The sequence below is a fragment of the Eublepharis macularius genome, chromosome 2 (assembly GCF_028583425.1).
Source record: "Eublepharis macularius isolate TG4126 chromosome 2, MPM_Emac_v1.0, whole genome shotgun sequence".
In the NCBI taxonomy this organism is placed as follows: Eukaryota; Metazoa; Chordata; class Lepidosauria; order Squamata; family Eublepharidae; genus Eublepharis; species Eublepharis macularius.
The window spans coordinates 203,267,574-203,284,596 of NC_072791.1; the positions used below are offsets into that span (position 1 = coordinate 203,267,574).

General features: G+C 42.2%; 1 protein-coding gene across 1 annotated transcript in view; it reads right to left on the reverse strand.

Moving 5' to 3' along the window:
- Window positions 1-1,329: 1,329 nt before the first annotated feature.
- PDE11A (phosphodiesterase 11A) overlaps window positions 1,330-17,023 on the reverse strand; it is a 243,599-nt gene continuing 227,905 nt past the window's right edge. The window contains exon 20 of the mRNA XM_054970122.1: window positions 1,330-1,491. Coding sequence (XP_054826097.1) covers window positions 1,330-1,491 — 162 coding nt within the window. The remainder of the gene's footprint in view (window positions 1,492-17,023) is intronic.

Below are 17,023 nucleotides of genomic sequence, written 5' to 3' on the forward strand. Positions count from 1 at the left end.
AACTGAACTACTAATGTGTGTCGATCCAGATCTCATTAGGGACTAGTAAGTTGTCGGGCTAACAATGAAACAAGGGCAGGTGGGGGGGGACTGAGGCAGCTGCGTTGTCTGCAGTATATACATATCTCTGGGTGTGTTTCACTTTTGTTTATATCAAGTATGATTCACAAATTTCACAAATACAAAAAAAACTTTTCATCACACTGTGTAGTTGATTTCCACTCGATTTCTGCTAGCTGTAACAAGTAGACGGACATGTTATCGTAAATAAATAAACTGGCCAGAAATAAGCAGAGGTAGTCAGTCATTGCTCCATTTATGACATATTCCAGTGATACACCAGTCCTTAACAGTCAGAACTCATGTGATTCCGAAAATAAACTAGAAAGCCATATCCATATCCTATAGTGCAAATTCTTTTTACCAGAAGGCAGATTTCATTTTTTATTATGCAGTTTTAATGGAACGCCGTTGGTTCTTTTCTCAGGGGGAGGGTTGCAAAGAAGCTTTAAAATATCAAACCAAAATAAATAAATAAATAAAAACAACCCAAATTACCATGCAGAAATGTTTACCTTTAAATAAGCTTCCGCCCGCAGAGCAATTGCTAATATGAAATTCTTAAGGAAAAGCCAGAGAACATGTCGGTTATTTAAATGTAACAAAGTTCATTTTCCTCCTCCCCTTTAAATGTAGCAAAGATAGGCAATTCTAAAATTCCCGATCAATCATATGGAGCTTTGTTGTTTTGTTAAAAAACTTTTCTAGAGTACAAAGCAGGCTTCTCTGAACATTCTAGCATAGTAAAAGAAGAGGGAGAGGGGGAAAGGGTAAAAATAGATACACATCACAAATGCAGCTAAAACTGGTTGATTTTAACTGGAGTGATGCAAACCAAGTTATCCCTGCACACTATTCTTTTTCTCCCCCTCCAAAATCCACTTGATGTTTCAATCTTTTTTTTTTAAATCTTTCCCTAATTTCACTAAAGCTGCAAGATCCTCTTATGTCAGTCCCAAATCAGTGCTCTGACCACGTGTGCCACTTTCATAGCTGCAGGCGAAATACGGTGACGCTGACCGAACGCAGGCTGCACCAAGTCTTTCGAGTGACTGCAGACGCCAACGTAACCTTATTGCAGAGCCTCCCTTCAGACCCAGTAAGCGTCCTGCCGAAAGCTAAACCGTGGCCAGCCAAATCATTTTTCATTCAAATCAAAGCGTGCCCGTGATAGCCTTTTGTTAAAGAAAACAAAACCCCTTCTATGTTACTAACTTCAACCAGCCTTTGGGTTGCTTCTTGTTCTAGCAGCAGCAAATGTCTGCAGGCTTAATTTATATTCTTCGGAGATGCAGTCAAGTTGGAAGAGGAAGATGGGGATGCTGTTGTGGTTGTTCTCGTTCTTTTTTGGTGCAGTTCCTCCCACTTGCTTCTATTGGTCACTACCGAGTCTAGCATGGGCTTCAGTTTGCCATTCACTTTCACTAAAGTCTGGAAGAAAACAGAAGAGGCGGATCATTGATTAGGATATTAATTGATTTAATACAAAGAATATTTGCTCAGCTCCATTTCTCGTGAAGCTCTGTGAGAAGGGCACTGTCCTGAAACCCGTAAGGAGGCTCACAGATATCATTCTAAAATGCTCAGAAAAGTACAAGTTGATTTGCTAGGAAGCATAGGAGTGTGGGGAAAGGGGGCTTCTAGTATGTCCCTTTTTGACAACAAGAAAAAGCAGCTCAAGTACAGTGAACAGAGAGAAAAATAGTAAAGAGTCTAGTAGCACCTTTAAGACTAACCACTTTATTGTAGTATAAGCTTTCGAGAGCCACAGCTCTCTTCGTCATACATTTGACGAAGAGAGCTGTGGTTCTCAAAAGCTTATACTACAATAAAGTTGGTTAGTCTTAAAGGTGCTACTGGATTCTTCACTATTTTGCTACTGCAGACTAACACAGCTAACTCCTCTGGATCTAGGAAGAGAGAGAGATTCCTTTTCTCACCCAGCTGCCCCCTCATGTCCTTGCAAATCTACGGAGGGTTGAGACACGTTCCTGAGCTCCTGGCAGCATGCCATGAGGCGATGAGCATGGCCCATGCTCACTATCACCTCTCAGGTTCATCAGCTACCAGAGTGCCTGGCCAAGTACAACTCTCATCTCCTCCTCCTCTTGCTGGGAGAACTGGGTTTTCATTGGCTGCAATTCACTCCTTCTGTGCCTTCCATGATCGGCCAGTTAGGAAACATTTCCGCCTTCGCACACCCACACCGTTCACTGTGCATTGTCTTGAAGTACAGAACAGAGAAGGATTGGATGTTTAATACTGACAGAGCACCTGAAAGGTCCGGAGCGGCAGCCGAACACATTTAAATAGTGAAGCTGAAGGAAGTTCAGAGTTTGAGAACTGGATGCCTGGGCCTTGGCTGTCAGAGTTCACATCTTTGGCTCTTTAGTTTGGACTACTGTGACCTCCCACTTGCTAGTGACAGCTTTGTAGAGCCCTTCAACTGATTAGTTTATCATCAACCTATATTATTACCCCCTCTTGTATATTGTTTTATTCTAGCCAGGGAAGTAAAACAACACACCCATCTCTCTCTCTCTTTCTCTGGAAGTGATGCAGTGTTTGTAAATTTTTATGTAAAGATATATTAAAGAGCCTAACAACTCAGATGTTTAGAGATTAACTAACAAGGATGAGGACACCATTAAGCCAAGCTCAAATACTCTTCATTATTGCCTCAGGGATATTAAAACTGAGCAAAATAAATTGAAACGGATATTTCCCTGGTCTTTGATTTTCAGTCGTAAGTAAAGTATAGGCAATTAATTCTATAGAATAGTGGTAAAATATATAGTGTAATTAAAAAAACACTGCAGTTTGTTATGCACATTAATCAGGTGACATTTGGACCAGAAGTACTCCAAAGGGTAGATTTTATTAACAGGGCATAAAACGTCTTTCTTTAGAGGTTCCTTTGATATTTAAACCCTATTTGTGTATTTAGTACACTTTGGCTTTGGGACACGGATTCACTCCTTTAATTAAATGCCCCACTATAATTCCTATGGAAATTAGCCTTTTAAAAATAATTTGGCTACCAAAGCATTACTCTCAGACTTTCTAGATACAAAGTACACTATTTGGACTTTATATCTGCCTGAGATGTAATTAAAAACTCATTTGATTACTATATATTTTGGCGCTCTTTTACTTATTAAATCCCTGTAATCAATTTTCTTTTATGAAGCTTCTGGGAAATTATCTCAAAAGCAACACATTTCTCTCCTCCCGGCAGATTCCTTGAACATTTACTAAATTACTTTCTTAGCACCTGCCTATATCTGAATCAATTGACCAATTTATTCCCGGGCCACTGAGCTCTTTTGGCTTTCGCACAATTCAGGTTGGGTACCTTCTGCTCTTTGTCCCCTGCATCTTTTTCCATTTCGTTCAGTGCTAGTAGCTTGGCGCTCCCTTGTAAAACTATTTCCCCTCTCTCTTTCATTGCCCTGTGAACCACCATTTCAACTTGGTATCATAAAAAATGCCGCATGCTTCTGTCTTCCACAGTGCCCCCCTGCAAGGCAGGGGTCCCCAATCTTTTTGGACCCTGCAGTTAGCTTTGGAATTCTGATGGTGGGTGCAACCACAAAAGGCTGCCAAAGGAGGTGGAGCCAACCACAGAATGGCTGCTACAAGAGGCAGAGTCAACCTCAGGGTGTGAGGTTGTGCACAGCTCTAATAACAGGATCTGAGTCCAGTGACACCTTAGAGACAAACAAGATTTTCAGGGTGTAAGCTTTTGAGAGTCAGAGCTCCTTTCTTCAGACACCCACTCAGCTCTGACTCTCAAAAGCTTACACCCTGAAAATCTTGTTGGTCTAAAGGTGCTACTGGATTCAAATCCTGCTGTTCTACTGCAGACCAACATGGCTACCCACCTACCACAGCTCTAATAGTAACTAATGGCAACTTTTAAAAAATTTACATAGCCAATCAGATCTCCAGTGACCAATCAGAAGGTGTGTTGGGCAAAAGTGGCCCCGTCTACTTTCTAAAAACACTTGGCAGGTACTATGGCAGTCATCCTCAAAGTTTTGCCTATTCTCTAGGGCTAGGGTTATCAACCTCCAGGTAGTGGATAGAGATCTCCTGGAATTACAAGTGATCCAAGCCATAGAGATCAGTTCCTCTGGAGAAAATGGCTGTTTTGGAAGGTGGACTCTATGGCATTATACACTGCTGAGGTTAGGGTTGCCAGCTTCTAGGTAGTGGCTGGAGATATCCCAGAATTACAACTGGTCTCCAGGCCACAGAGATCAGTTCACCTGGAGAAAATGGCTACTTTGCAGGGTGGTCTCTATGGAATTATGCCATGCCAAGGTCCTTTCCCCAAACCCCACTTTCTCCAGATTTCACCCCCGCCCCCGATCTCCAGGAATTTCCCAACTTGGAGCTGGCAACCCTATCTGAGGTCCTTCCCCTCCCCAAACCCTGCCCTCTTCAGGCTGCACCCCCAAAATCCCCAGGAATTTCTCAACCTGGAGTTGGCAACCCTAAGGGCTCTGAATGGATTAAGTCCTGAAACACACCCCAGAGATGAGCCAACCTATCAGAGCCCCTAGAACTTTCCGTGAGGGAGGAGTGAGCCACTTCAGCTTTAAAAAGGGTAGAAGTGATAACTGATAACATTTCCTTTGGATAGGGCTTTTGGTAGCTCTGGGTAACAGCATAAACTAAGTTAGGCTTTTTCTTTTGGGATTTTTAGTGAGGATTTTGGAGCAGGGTAGGGTAGGAACCTTCTTTTAAGGAACAAAACAAGCACCCTATAAAGGGCCATCCAAAATGTAACTTTTCTAGCACTGTTTCTGAGGCCTGGTTTTCTTTTTTTATAATTTTAATTTTATTAACAGAAAACAATTAAACAATAACTATTACATATACAACATATCAATCTGTAAACAATACAAATGAGGCCTGGTTTTCTGAAAACTTAAAAGAACGGCCTAATACTTGAGTAGAAGCCTGTCAGCTATGGTAAAGTGGTTACAAAGGAACGTTATATGCTGAGGGAGCTTGCCTGGTAGGAAAGCATTAATTATTCCCCTCAGCAGTTGTGTTGTTAACTTAGGCTCAGGTTCAACCAGTTAACTCCCAGTGAAGAAAAAGCATAACCTCTTGGGAGTAGGGTTGTGAGCTAGTTGCAAATTAGTTCTTACTATTATATGTAAAACATATAACTGTTTCTACAACTTATTTCCTATAAATAAATCTTTGGCGGTTGTTCTATTCCAACTGTGTGCTGTACAGTCAAAATAGATGTGAGAAAGGGGTATCTAACCACCTCACTATCAAGGATCACATTATTAGACTCACAACTACAAGCCCTTTAGAGAACACAAAGCTACAATTGATGGAAGTTTGTGGTTCTCCCCCCCTTCCTTCTATGGATATTGTGGTGGCTGGGGTGTAGCCAGTTTGGTGTAGTGGTTAAGAGCGGCAGGACTCTAATCTGGAGAACTGGGTTTGATTCCCCACTCCTCCGCTTGAAGCCAGCTGGGTGACCTTGGGTCAGTCACAGCTCTTTCAGAGCTCTCTCAGCCCCACCCGCCTTACAAGTTGATTGTTGGTGGATATAATAATAACACACTTTGTAAACTGCTCTGAGTGGGTGTTAAGTTGTCCTGAAGGGCGTTATATAAATCAAACATTATTATTATTAAACAGAAGTAGATGGGGTACTAGGGCAACATTCAGTCCAGAGACTTTTACTTCAGAGGCTCCTCCCCCCTCTTCTTTCTTCCCCTTTCCCTCGTCATATCAGGGATGTGCCACAAATAAAATCAGTTGTAAGCAAAGTCGTGCAGTCACAGTATGTCACAAAATAATGAGCACCAGGCATTAACAGGTGCCATGAAAGGAGATAGTGGTCACCACAGTGCCCACAAGTACAAGGACCCTTGTACTAAGGCAAGACTTCAGTGCCACCTTAGAAACCAGTAAGATTTTCTAAAGTGTCACTAGACTTAAATCTGTTCTACTGCAGACCAACATGGTTGCCACAATCAATTGGCAGTAGAATTAAAACAGCGGCTCTCCATGGAACTTAATATAATGCTATGTTCCTTATAACAATCTCACCATGTTTTCCCCATATTCAAGATCCTAAGCATGATTAATCTGAAATAAACCATATTTAGTTTGAACATGTGCTTAGGATTGTAGCCTTCAAGTCAGCAAAGGTCTCTCTTTTGGGCCTGCATTAAAGCCAGTTGTGCTTCTTCCAGCCATCACCATGCCTGAAACTGGCCCTCTAAACAGGTCTTGTCCTGGCTCCCAATATTAATAAAACAGGCCTTTTTACTACTACTTGTCTTTTTGGATCTATAGTACTCTTGTCATTTCCTTGTTTATTATAAAATGTATCAGCATACTTGTGTTTATATATATATATATATATATATATATATATATAAATTTAAAAGGGCAAATCTGTCACAAAGTAGAAGGGACTGTCAGCTATGTACTGTAATGGTTTTTTATTCGATGTTTTAATGTTTTTATAATGTTTTTACTGTTTTTAATTTGTTGTCAAACTGCCCTGAGCCCGTCTGATGGAGAGGGCAGTCTAAAAATGTAATAAAATAAATAAATAAATAAATAAATAAATAAATAAATAAATAAATAAATAAATAACAACAGTTCAAACAGGAAATACAGGGTAAGCAAGGCTGAAAGAAAGGGTAATGCTAGCCATATCACCACCTACTTCATAGTCCATTTTCCCCAATAACAGTTCACTAATCAGGTAGCCGGCTCAAGGTTGACTCAGCCTTCCATCCTTCCGAGGTTGGTAAAATGAGTACCCAGTTTCCTGGGGGTAAAGTGTAGATGACTGGGAAAGGCAATGGCAAACCACCCCGCAAAAAGTCTGCCAAGAAAATGTGATGCAACGTCCCCCCCATGAGTCAGTAATGACTCGGTGCTTGCACAGGGGACTACCTTTACCTTTTTTAGTCCACAATAGTTTTTTTCATTGATGCATACAATGTACCTTTTTTGTTCCCATATGCTGGCGTTCCTTAGACACAGTCATGTGAACAAATGTAAAGGGTATATCACAGATACAGTAATAATTTCTTTTTGATACAAATGAGGATTTAGGATGGGCCTCTTCAGAGGAATACCAGGGGTTTGAGAATACTACAAAGCCCAAGATTTACAACAACCAAATCCATGACTCACCCATGACACGTAACAATATACTAATGTAAGAAGAGCCTTGCACTGCCATCCTGAATGTTTTTCTGGAAGTAAGCTCCATTGAATAGACTGCAACAGGATTCGGAGTAGACCTGCTCAGGAAGGGACTACCACTGGACCAGACAAGGATCCGCTAGCTGAGCATCTTCAGTCTAACTTCTAAAAGCCAACAAGCAATGCAACCTTCATTATTTGCCACCCGTCACAGGTACACAGAAATGTAACACCTTTTAATATGAACATGCCATACAGCCATCATTGCTAAAAATTGTAGACCTACCCTCCATAAATTTGATTAGCCCCCTTTCAAATCCATCCAATTGAGTAGACTTCTCCTATTCTTCTGTAAGTATATTTCAAATTTTACCAGAATGGTAGGATACAGGTCATTCCTTCATACTTCAGTGCTCTTGCTTCCCTCATAAGCTACCCCTAAATATTGCATATAGCCGTCACTGACAAACACATTTTAATGGATTCCTCCATTGAAGAGGAGGTTGGTAGATTCATGCCTGGCCACTCCATTTTAACCCATCTCCAGCTACAAGGGATGCTTCCCTTCAAACTTCCTCAGACACTAATTACTCTTTTCCAGTAAATCTCTCCTGGCACCCCGTCTTCACTATCATGCCATGCCTCAAGATTACTATGGACATGCTAACTGCTAGCATTGCCAGAATGACTTAGGTCAAAACAAGAGTGATACAAATTTAACTGGAGCCAATGTGGTATAGTGGTTAGAGTGTCAGGGCCAAGCTACAAGTGCCGAATGACACTTGAACGGCAAGTGAACAGACTCACATGTATTCCTCCCTGTTCACTTGCACTCTACTTGATCCATGTATTCCTCCCTGTTCACTTGCACTCCACTTGATCCTATGTGATCAAGTGGAGTGCAAGTGGAGAGCAAGTGAACAGGGAGGAATACATGTGAGGGCCAAGCTACAAGTGACGAATGACACTTGAACGGCAAGTGGATTGAGTGGAGGGCAAGTGAACAGGGAGAAATACACTTGCCGTTCAAGTGTCATTCGTCACTTGTAGCTTGGCCCTGAGTTTGTTCATTTGCCGTTCAAGTGTCATTCATCACTTGTAGCTTGGCCTTCAGACTACGATCTGGGCAACCCAGGTTCAAATCCCCACTGTGCCGTGGAAGTTCATTGGACTAGTCATTGGATTAGTAACGCAGCCTAATTTACCACACAGTTTTTGTTGTGAGGGGACAACGTTGTAAGAGTGCTCACTGGGGTATAAATGAGTTTTAAACTGTGCAATACACAAAGTTGTTGTGTTTTTCCCCATGCACACTCTCTAACATTTCCTGATGATGAAAAATTGGTTAAGAGTTAACCACCCCCTAATGAGTTAAGCAGCCCCTTTTTTACCACCGCGATTCCTTCTCTGCTCAGAATCAGTCTGCTCAGGCTAACTTGGGTCTGGAAAATTCCGTAGAGGAAATGTTTGAGTCAGACAGCTTCTTTCACACGGAGGTAGTGGGGCGGGGGCAGGGAGAATGGGTTCAGGTACATGTCTCCTTGAAATAATATTCCAGAGCTCAACAGGCTCCTAAGTGTTGAGGCTCCTAGTGCAGCAACACTAACAGTGCAATCCTGTAGGGACTTACTCCAGTCTAAGCCCACTGCAGTAACTCTTCATAGGACTGCACTGTAAATGCTGCGTGTGTGCGGCCTCCGCCAGGCATCCAGCTTCCCTTGCTCTATCCATGGTCCTGCCTGCAGCTTTTTGTGCACACTGCTGCTTCCTGTCTGCTAAACACCTTAATTTTCCAGGGTGAAGGCAGCACTCTCTGTTGCCCCCACCATATCACTGAGAAATAACTTCTTCAGGGGTTTTTGCCCAGAGTAAGGCATCTAGTAAATCAGTTTTAGTTGTTCTGGTATTTTTAAAGTAAAGAAAATCATTAGCAGAGTTTGGGTCTTTTTTCTTTTATAGAGGTATCGTTCTTAGCGTGTGCAGCCAAAAATATAGGTGCCACCTTACCAAAATACTGATATAGTCATAATTTTAGAATACCCCTTTCTCCCTCATATACACAGAGCAACTTTTTCAAGCCAACATTATGACTTCCTGACAAAGATGGGACAAAGATAGGTCTCACAAGTTGATCTCCTGGATCATGGAACCATTTGGATTCTAAAAATAGAATCGATCTGCATTCTAACAAAGCATTTTCAAGGTCACACTTGCTCTTTACAGCCTACCTCCCTCAACCAGGAAGATCAGAAAAATGAACGGAGAATGAAGAATCCATAAGTTAGTTCAAGTATAGCGCCTTATTTTTAATGGTGTCCCTACTCTTCTAGTTTAGTGAAAGCTGAAAGGTAAAAAGGCAGTAAGAAACTGGCCAGTGCAAATTCAAATGCCATTGCTACCCCCTTGCTCCTTCCAGTTTTGTGAATGGTAAGCTTTATGTAGTCATCTCTACCAAAACCAGAATTTTAGGCCATATTTTGACCAAGTGTGATCTAAAGCTTTCTACACAAGACACAGCATCGCCCATGCCCAGTGTCCCCTAAAACCAGTTCCAAACTGGAAAGTTTGGCACCCAGTGAATTAGAAACTGAACTTTCTGCTGCGACGTAGATTTTTCAGGGCTCCAGTCCAAATATTGACCAGTTCTGAACCTGTTTGATTCACGAGCCTTGACAAGATAACAGCACATAGTCGTCTTTCTGCAGATCTAACACTTGTAAAGTGTGTATATGCAATCAGACCGTATAAATTTTGTTTTATTACTGAGCAGAATATCCGAAAGCCACAGGCTGCGATGCTCACGCTGCTTAGTAACCCACTGGGTTCTAATGAATCATTTTTACTGTATAGGCAATTGAGAGGCGACCTGGTGCCTAGAAGCTCCAAAGGGACAAAGGGTGTAAGCCGATCAAACTCCTGCAGAGGTGCTTAGAGTCGTAGCTGTATTGCAGCTTGTGTTTTGCTGACTTCATTATTCCATGGATAATATGAAGAATGATTTTTACAAAGAGCCTGGCAATTTTGAAGTTTAGATAAAACGGGCCATTTTTCTCAGCCATTCTTTCGGTGGAACTGAGTTTGAAAAATCAGGGAGTTGCTGCAAAAAAACAAAAGTGCCATGTTGGGTTTCCCCCCTTCACTTACTCAATGTCGTGACATCAATGTGCTATGCATTTCCCCGCTCCGGCTTCCCAACATGGGCTGCTGCTTGATATGGGTAAAGAAATGTATATGATGATGATGTCAGGACAGGGGAACAATTTGTCTTCAGTGTTACAGAGGTGAAGAGAGTAACTGGACTCAAGGATGCCATTTTCAGAGGCAGCTTCATGTTCTTCAGCATTTTATTCTGCCGCTAGGCTTCAGTTTTGAAGCAAAAACGTTTCCCTGAAGGCTTTGCAAAACAAAGATTGCTTCTGCCTTGGGGTTGCAAGCAAGGCTTCTAGACAATCATTTTGTAGATAATTATCCCCATGTTGTCACTGTTAGTCACTGATCAATTTTCACCAAACACACATAATTTATACTATCGGTGGTAAACATCAACCCTAGTTAATCCCAGTCTTCCTTCCTCTGTGCTCAGTGAAAACAATTTCACTTGACTTTGAGCACCAAATTTTCTATTGTGATCACTGCACTTCATTCATCACATGTATCTTTCAACTTTCTATTAATTAACTATTGTAACCACTTGTCCATATGCCCTCCCCAGTTTTACAAGAACTGCCTACAATCTAAATTTGAGCATGGATTTTTTTTTTCTCCTTGCTGTGATGGCACTGCACCGACGCAAAAATCCACTGACACAAACCGTACGTCTACTTATGGGATAACTTCTGAACCAACCCAATGATCACCTAAAGCTGTGCCATTTCCACACTACTCACCTTCATCCGGAATGGGGTGCAACGTCGCAAAAAACCCAGCGGAAGACGCTATCTTCCGCGTTTTTTCCACAACGTTGCGCCCCATTCCGGATGAAGGTGAGTAGTGTGGAAACGGCCCTGTTTGCTTTCCTAAATGTTTCCAAAACAGATAGTTAGATAAGCATACGTACAAGTGGTAGGTGCTGAACATGCCAGGCTTATTTAAAGACTTTTACAATGAAACAAGCAAAGACATGTACAGACAAGGAAAAAAAAGAGGTGACAGCGATGCCTGAATATACTGATGGTAATTAGAATTGAAATGAGAAGCACTGTTGTAAGTTAGCGCTGACAACCATATGTCACAGAAATTGTTGACAGGAAACACTTTAATGATACAGTGCTTCCATGCTGATGAGGAACATTTTTGTTTGTTGCTTCTTGAGAGTTCGGTACAAGAAATCTGTTCTAAGCACCACCTGCCCTTACTGGGTTGCAGTGGAGTTTCAGGTTCTGGGTGAAAGAGTCTGCCCAGCAGAGGTATTTGGCTGGCCACGGACAGAGGAAGTGTGCTGAGTTAGCCATATTCTTGGTATGTTTCAACATCAGCAGTCCTTATGTTCTTAAAGAGTGAAAGCCAAGCTACAAGTGACACCTTACACAGGTTGGACACTTGTCAGCCTCCCTCAAGTTTTGATGGGAAATGTAGGTGTCCTGGTTTTACAGCTTGGCTCTCCATTACAGCTGCAAGACCAGGATGCCTACATTTCCCATCAAAACTTGAGGGAAGCTGACAAGTGTCCAACCTGTGTCAGGCGTCACTTGTAGCTTGGCTCTAAGTGGTGTGCAAGATACTCCCTTCGTTCTTTTCTAGTTGAACTCTCTTCTCTACTCACCACCAAAAGGAAGAGGAAACTCAACAGTAAGACCAATTGCACAAGCGCTTCTTTGAGAGGAAAAATAGCAATGCCATGAAGTCAAAGCAACGGCCCCCCTCCATTATTAAAGATTATATTGCAAAGATGTAGAAAGATGGTAAAATGTTGTTTCTGTTGAAATACGTATCCCATCCAGTGTGTTGTAGGAAATATCTCACCTTCTACTTGTAGTACATTAAAAATGGAAAATCTATTCATGTTCTCTGCAAGAAGAAATGGCATAAATGTACAATGTAATCCATGACCCACTTACTCCAGAGTAGCCCTGGATTAAAGGGTCTGAGTACAAGCCGGATAGGCCTTAGTTTGTTTCTGAAACCTGCTTTTTACTTGTGTATCCAAAGTAAGCTGTGCAAAACACAAGACGCCTCTTACCCATTTACTTTCAGCATTTCTTCCACAAGGCAATCGATACTTGCAGCCTTGCTATTAGATTCTGAAAATCTCTTCAGTCTATATCAGTCTCTTATCCTTAGTTATTTCTTTAGATTTACCCTCTGCTGGGAATTCAGCTAGCCAGATGTAGGCTGTGGTTCTGGTTTCTTAAAACTCTTTATTGGAAGCATTCCATCCATCATCATTTCTAGCCCTTTTCTGATGCAATGCAGTTTGTTCTTTGTCTTTCTTGGAAACTGAATAGCTGTTAAATTATCCATTAATCTTCGTTCTCATTTGTTGCAAGTTTCTTTCCTTCTCTTTTTAATCTGGAGTTTTACCTTACTTAGTTTTACCTTTCCAACCACATTTTCCTGCTTCTCAGTCCGTTTCCTCTGGTTCTAACATACCTTGGCCTTTTGCCTCTCAATGTATTTGCTCAGCTGATACCACTGTGGTATTATTTGTAAAGCACTTAACTGTTCAAGGGACCCCCAGTTTTTCCATACTGATGGATAAATTGAAGAGGATTTCTCAAATGACCTGTCTTATCCTACTTCTTGTTCCATCGTTGAGAACGTCTTCACAGGCTACAATATACCGTTAGAAGCCCAAATAATTTTCCTGAATCTATGGCAAAACAAAAATGTACCATCTGCACAACAAAATCTAATTACTAATTTGTTAACTATTGCAAAATCATCAATAGCTTATTTCTGGAAAAAACAATCACCACCATCATTAAATCATTGGTTCACTAGAGTAAGGGATCAAATTATTATAGATAAAATAACAGATACTTTGACCGATACTTCATTTTCATCTGATTTTTATGAAAAATGGTGGCCTTTCTTAGATTTTATTGATAAGATCGAAGTATAACCTCCAAGCCATCTATATCAAAACATCTTAAGATTCTAGTTTTATAAGCTAAATCACTTTTGATATTATTCTAGGTATTACTTCTTGTTGTGAAAATTCATATACTACAGTACTTACCTGTTTTAATATGCTTATGTAAACAACTTTCTTGTATATCTATACTGTTATTTTTTATATTTGTTGTTTAATGTTTATTGATGTTCTTTATATTAATAATTTTTTTTTAAAAAAGAATGTCTTTACAGGCTGTCAACAGCATTGGGTTGTGTCCTACAAACTGTGACTGAAAGAGGTGTTCATAGAACAGATATCTCCTCTCTCTTTTCCCTGCATCTCTTTCAACAGCTAAGATTGAGGGTTGGGGGACTCCAAGATTGAGGGTTGAGGTTGAAGCAAGTGAAGACTTGCTTCACCTCAGGGAGATCAGAGAGTACAAAACTTGTTCCTGATGAGTAACAGTTCCCAAGTATCAGAATCCTTGTTGTGATCACAGGGATCTTCGGGGTTGCATAATCGCTGCTCTCCCTTGTCGCCTGTCTTGCCATGAGGAAGTCATTTTTATAAGAAACAGCATTTAAGCATTTGAACCCTCGCCTACATTCGGAACAGTTTCAGCCAAATTTACCACCCTAATGAGAATTGGCCTTTTTTGTTACTGGGACATATAAGGAGCTGTCCTAAGCAGGTCTACTCAGAAGTAAGTACCATTTTGTTCAGTGGGGCTTACTCTCAGGGATGTGTTCATAGCATGGCAACCATATGGTGCTAAAGAAGGTCAAGGACAGACAAAAGTCCCCTTACCCAGCACTTCACCTGCTTCAAAGCACTATTTTCCTAGGCGTTTGTGTGAGCAAGACAGCCTACTTCACCCTGTCTTTCTTTTCCAGCAAATATATCCTCTAGTTTTGTTACTGAATAGGGAAGCGTTAAACAGTGGAGTTGAGAAGATTTTCTCTAACAAAAAGAATAGAAGGTCTGATAAAAATCATATCAAAACATATGATAGTATACTTTTTTTCTGCAAAAGATTTGGAATAAATTGCCACCAATATGCAGCTGGACCTGATCTAGCTAGCCTGATCTCATCAGACCTCATAAGCAAAGTAGGGTGGGCTCTGGTTAGTGCTTAGATTGGAGACTTCCAAGGAAGACCAGGATCACTATGCAGAGGCAGGCAATGGCAAACCAGCTCTGTTAGTCTCTTGCCTGGAAAACCCCAGCAGCGGTCACTGTAAGTTGGCTATGACTAGTTGGCACTTTACACAAAATATGCAGTTGACACCCAGCTCTATTTCGGCTTAAAAAATTAGGTCAGTCTGTGGAAGCACTGAACAGGTTCTGGGAAAGCATGATGGGATAGACGAGGATCAATAAACTGAAACTAAAACCAGACAAGATTATGGTGCTCTTGGTTAATAGAGAAATTGCTTGAGGATTGCAGACTCAGCCTGTCCTGGCAAGGGCTGCACTGCCTCTGAAGGAGCAGGTACAGCTGCATCCAGGCCTACGGTTGGAGGCTTAGGCTTTTAATCAGCTTTGGCCAATATGCCAGTTACAGCTGTTCCTTGAAAATCTGGCCACAGAGAACCATCCTCTGATTACAATTGGGTTCCTGTACTGCACTCTGTGCAAGGCTGCCTTTGAAAATGGTCCAGAAACTTCAGTCAGTCCAAAATGCTGCAACCGGGCTACTATCTGAGCATGGTTAGAGGGACCATATCACCCCTGTGCTGAAAGATGTGCACTGGCTGCCCACTGGTTTCTGGCCACATTTCATGATGCTGGCTCTTATTTTTAAGGCTCTAAATGGCCTAGGGCCAGGGTACTGGAAAGACCATCTCCTCTTGCACTGTCCAACCTGCCAGTAGGGCTGCCAGGTCCCCCGGTGGGGATAGGGGATTCTCTGCTCCCAACCTTTGGCCCCCCACCACCACTAACCTGGCTGGTGGGGGGGAAAGGCCCAGGGAACAGGCCTAGGAGGCAAAAAACCTCCCTGGTGAATGCTTGGTGGGCACGCTCCCACAGGGTACAATGACATCATTTCCTTAAGTGATGGCATCGCACCTGGAAGCAGGTATGCTCCTGCACTTCACAGCAGCCCAACCTGGCCTTGTAATGCGCGGGAGCATGCCCACCACCATGTGCGATAACATCACTTTCAGTAAGTGCAGGATCCTCCCCCCCCTCCCCGGCCGAGAGGGTAAGGAGATCTGGCAACCCTATCTGCCAGTTAAGATCTGTCTCCCAGCCCTGTTTTCTTCACCTCCACTTTCAGAGGTGAGGTGGGTAGCAAAGAGAGATGGCATTTTCAGTGAGGACATCTTGCCTTTGGAATGCCCCTCCCCATGAGGCTCACCTGGTGTCTACCATACTCTTCTGTGGCAGTAGGCTAAAATTTATTTTTTTACTCAGGCCTTTAACTGAGGACTTTTAACTTTTTCACTCTTTTATGACCTGCATCTGCTCTGTGGTCTGTTTAATTGATATTTGTATGCTGTTTTTATGTCTCTAGCTTGCTTTTAATGGCTAGCTTTCAATGATTTTTTTTTTATATTGGTAATTTGTGATTACTTTGTGGTATTTGTAGTGAAAGGCCCAACACCCCAGAATTCATATAAAAGTTTGCAGTAATCGTTTCTGCACTCTGTCCAGGCTCAGATATTCTAAAGAGCCTTTTTGCAGGCTAACAGGTTCATAAGAGAGGAGAAATGTATATGAGTCACTTCCAAAGCACAGAGCCATCCAGCACCGTAGATACGTAGGTGACCCTAGCCGGAAGAGAATAAAAGCACCCGGAGTTCCACCTCGACTAGAATCATACCCAAGCCACAGAGCTTGGGAAGTCCAAAGGCACAGACCAATCTTCCTTTTGTGAACAGGAAAAGACACGGTGCCCCGCAAGGAGTGGGCAAAGAGGAGATATTTAAACTCCTGGACATGAGAGCAGCTCTTACTTGGAAGCTCATTCTCCATTTTACTAGAAGCCATTCGAAGCAGGCTCCATGCTCCTCTGGACTCCATGTGCAGTGCAGCATATGTGGCTGAAAAAAGGGGAGAAGCTCCCAACACTGAGAACACAGTTAATGGATGATTTCTAAATTCCTGCAGCCCTATGGCTAGACAGTCTAGCTTAATTTAACAGTGGGCACCATAGTATGTAGGTATGAGGCTATGTACAGAGGTTTAGAGGACTACATGTTATTACTTTTCCTTTTTATGCTTGTTCAGACTGATGTGAAGGGGAGGGGGCAGCAGTTGACACCTTCACCCCCAGTATACAAGTCTGCATTTCAGAGCCAAGCTACAAGTGACGCCTTACACAGGTTGGACAGTTGTCAGCTTTCCTCAAGTTTTGATGGGAAATGTAGGAGTCCTGGTTTTACAGCTTGGCTCTCCATTACAGCTGCAAGACCAGGATGCCTACATTTCCCATCAAAACTTGAGGGAAGCTGACAACTGTCCAACCTGTGTCAGGCGTCACTTGTAGCTTGGCTCTCAGTCTCTGCAGTAGCTTGGGAGAGAAAAGTGGGAGTGGCTGAAGCAAGCTGGAGCCTTTAAACAGCAAAGGGCAGAGGGGACCTGCTCAGGCAGAGATTTCCCTTACTTCACTGTCTATGGGGGCAGCAAAAATACCCAGAGAGGAGTAGGTAAGGGAAAGAGAAGCCTCACTGGGCCGAGACCTGGGATGGCCAAGGAACTTTC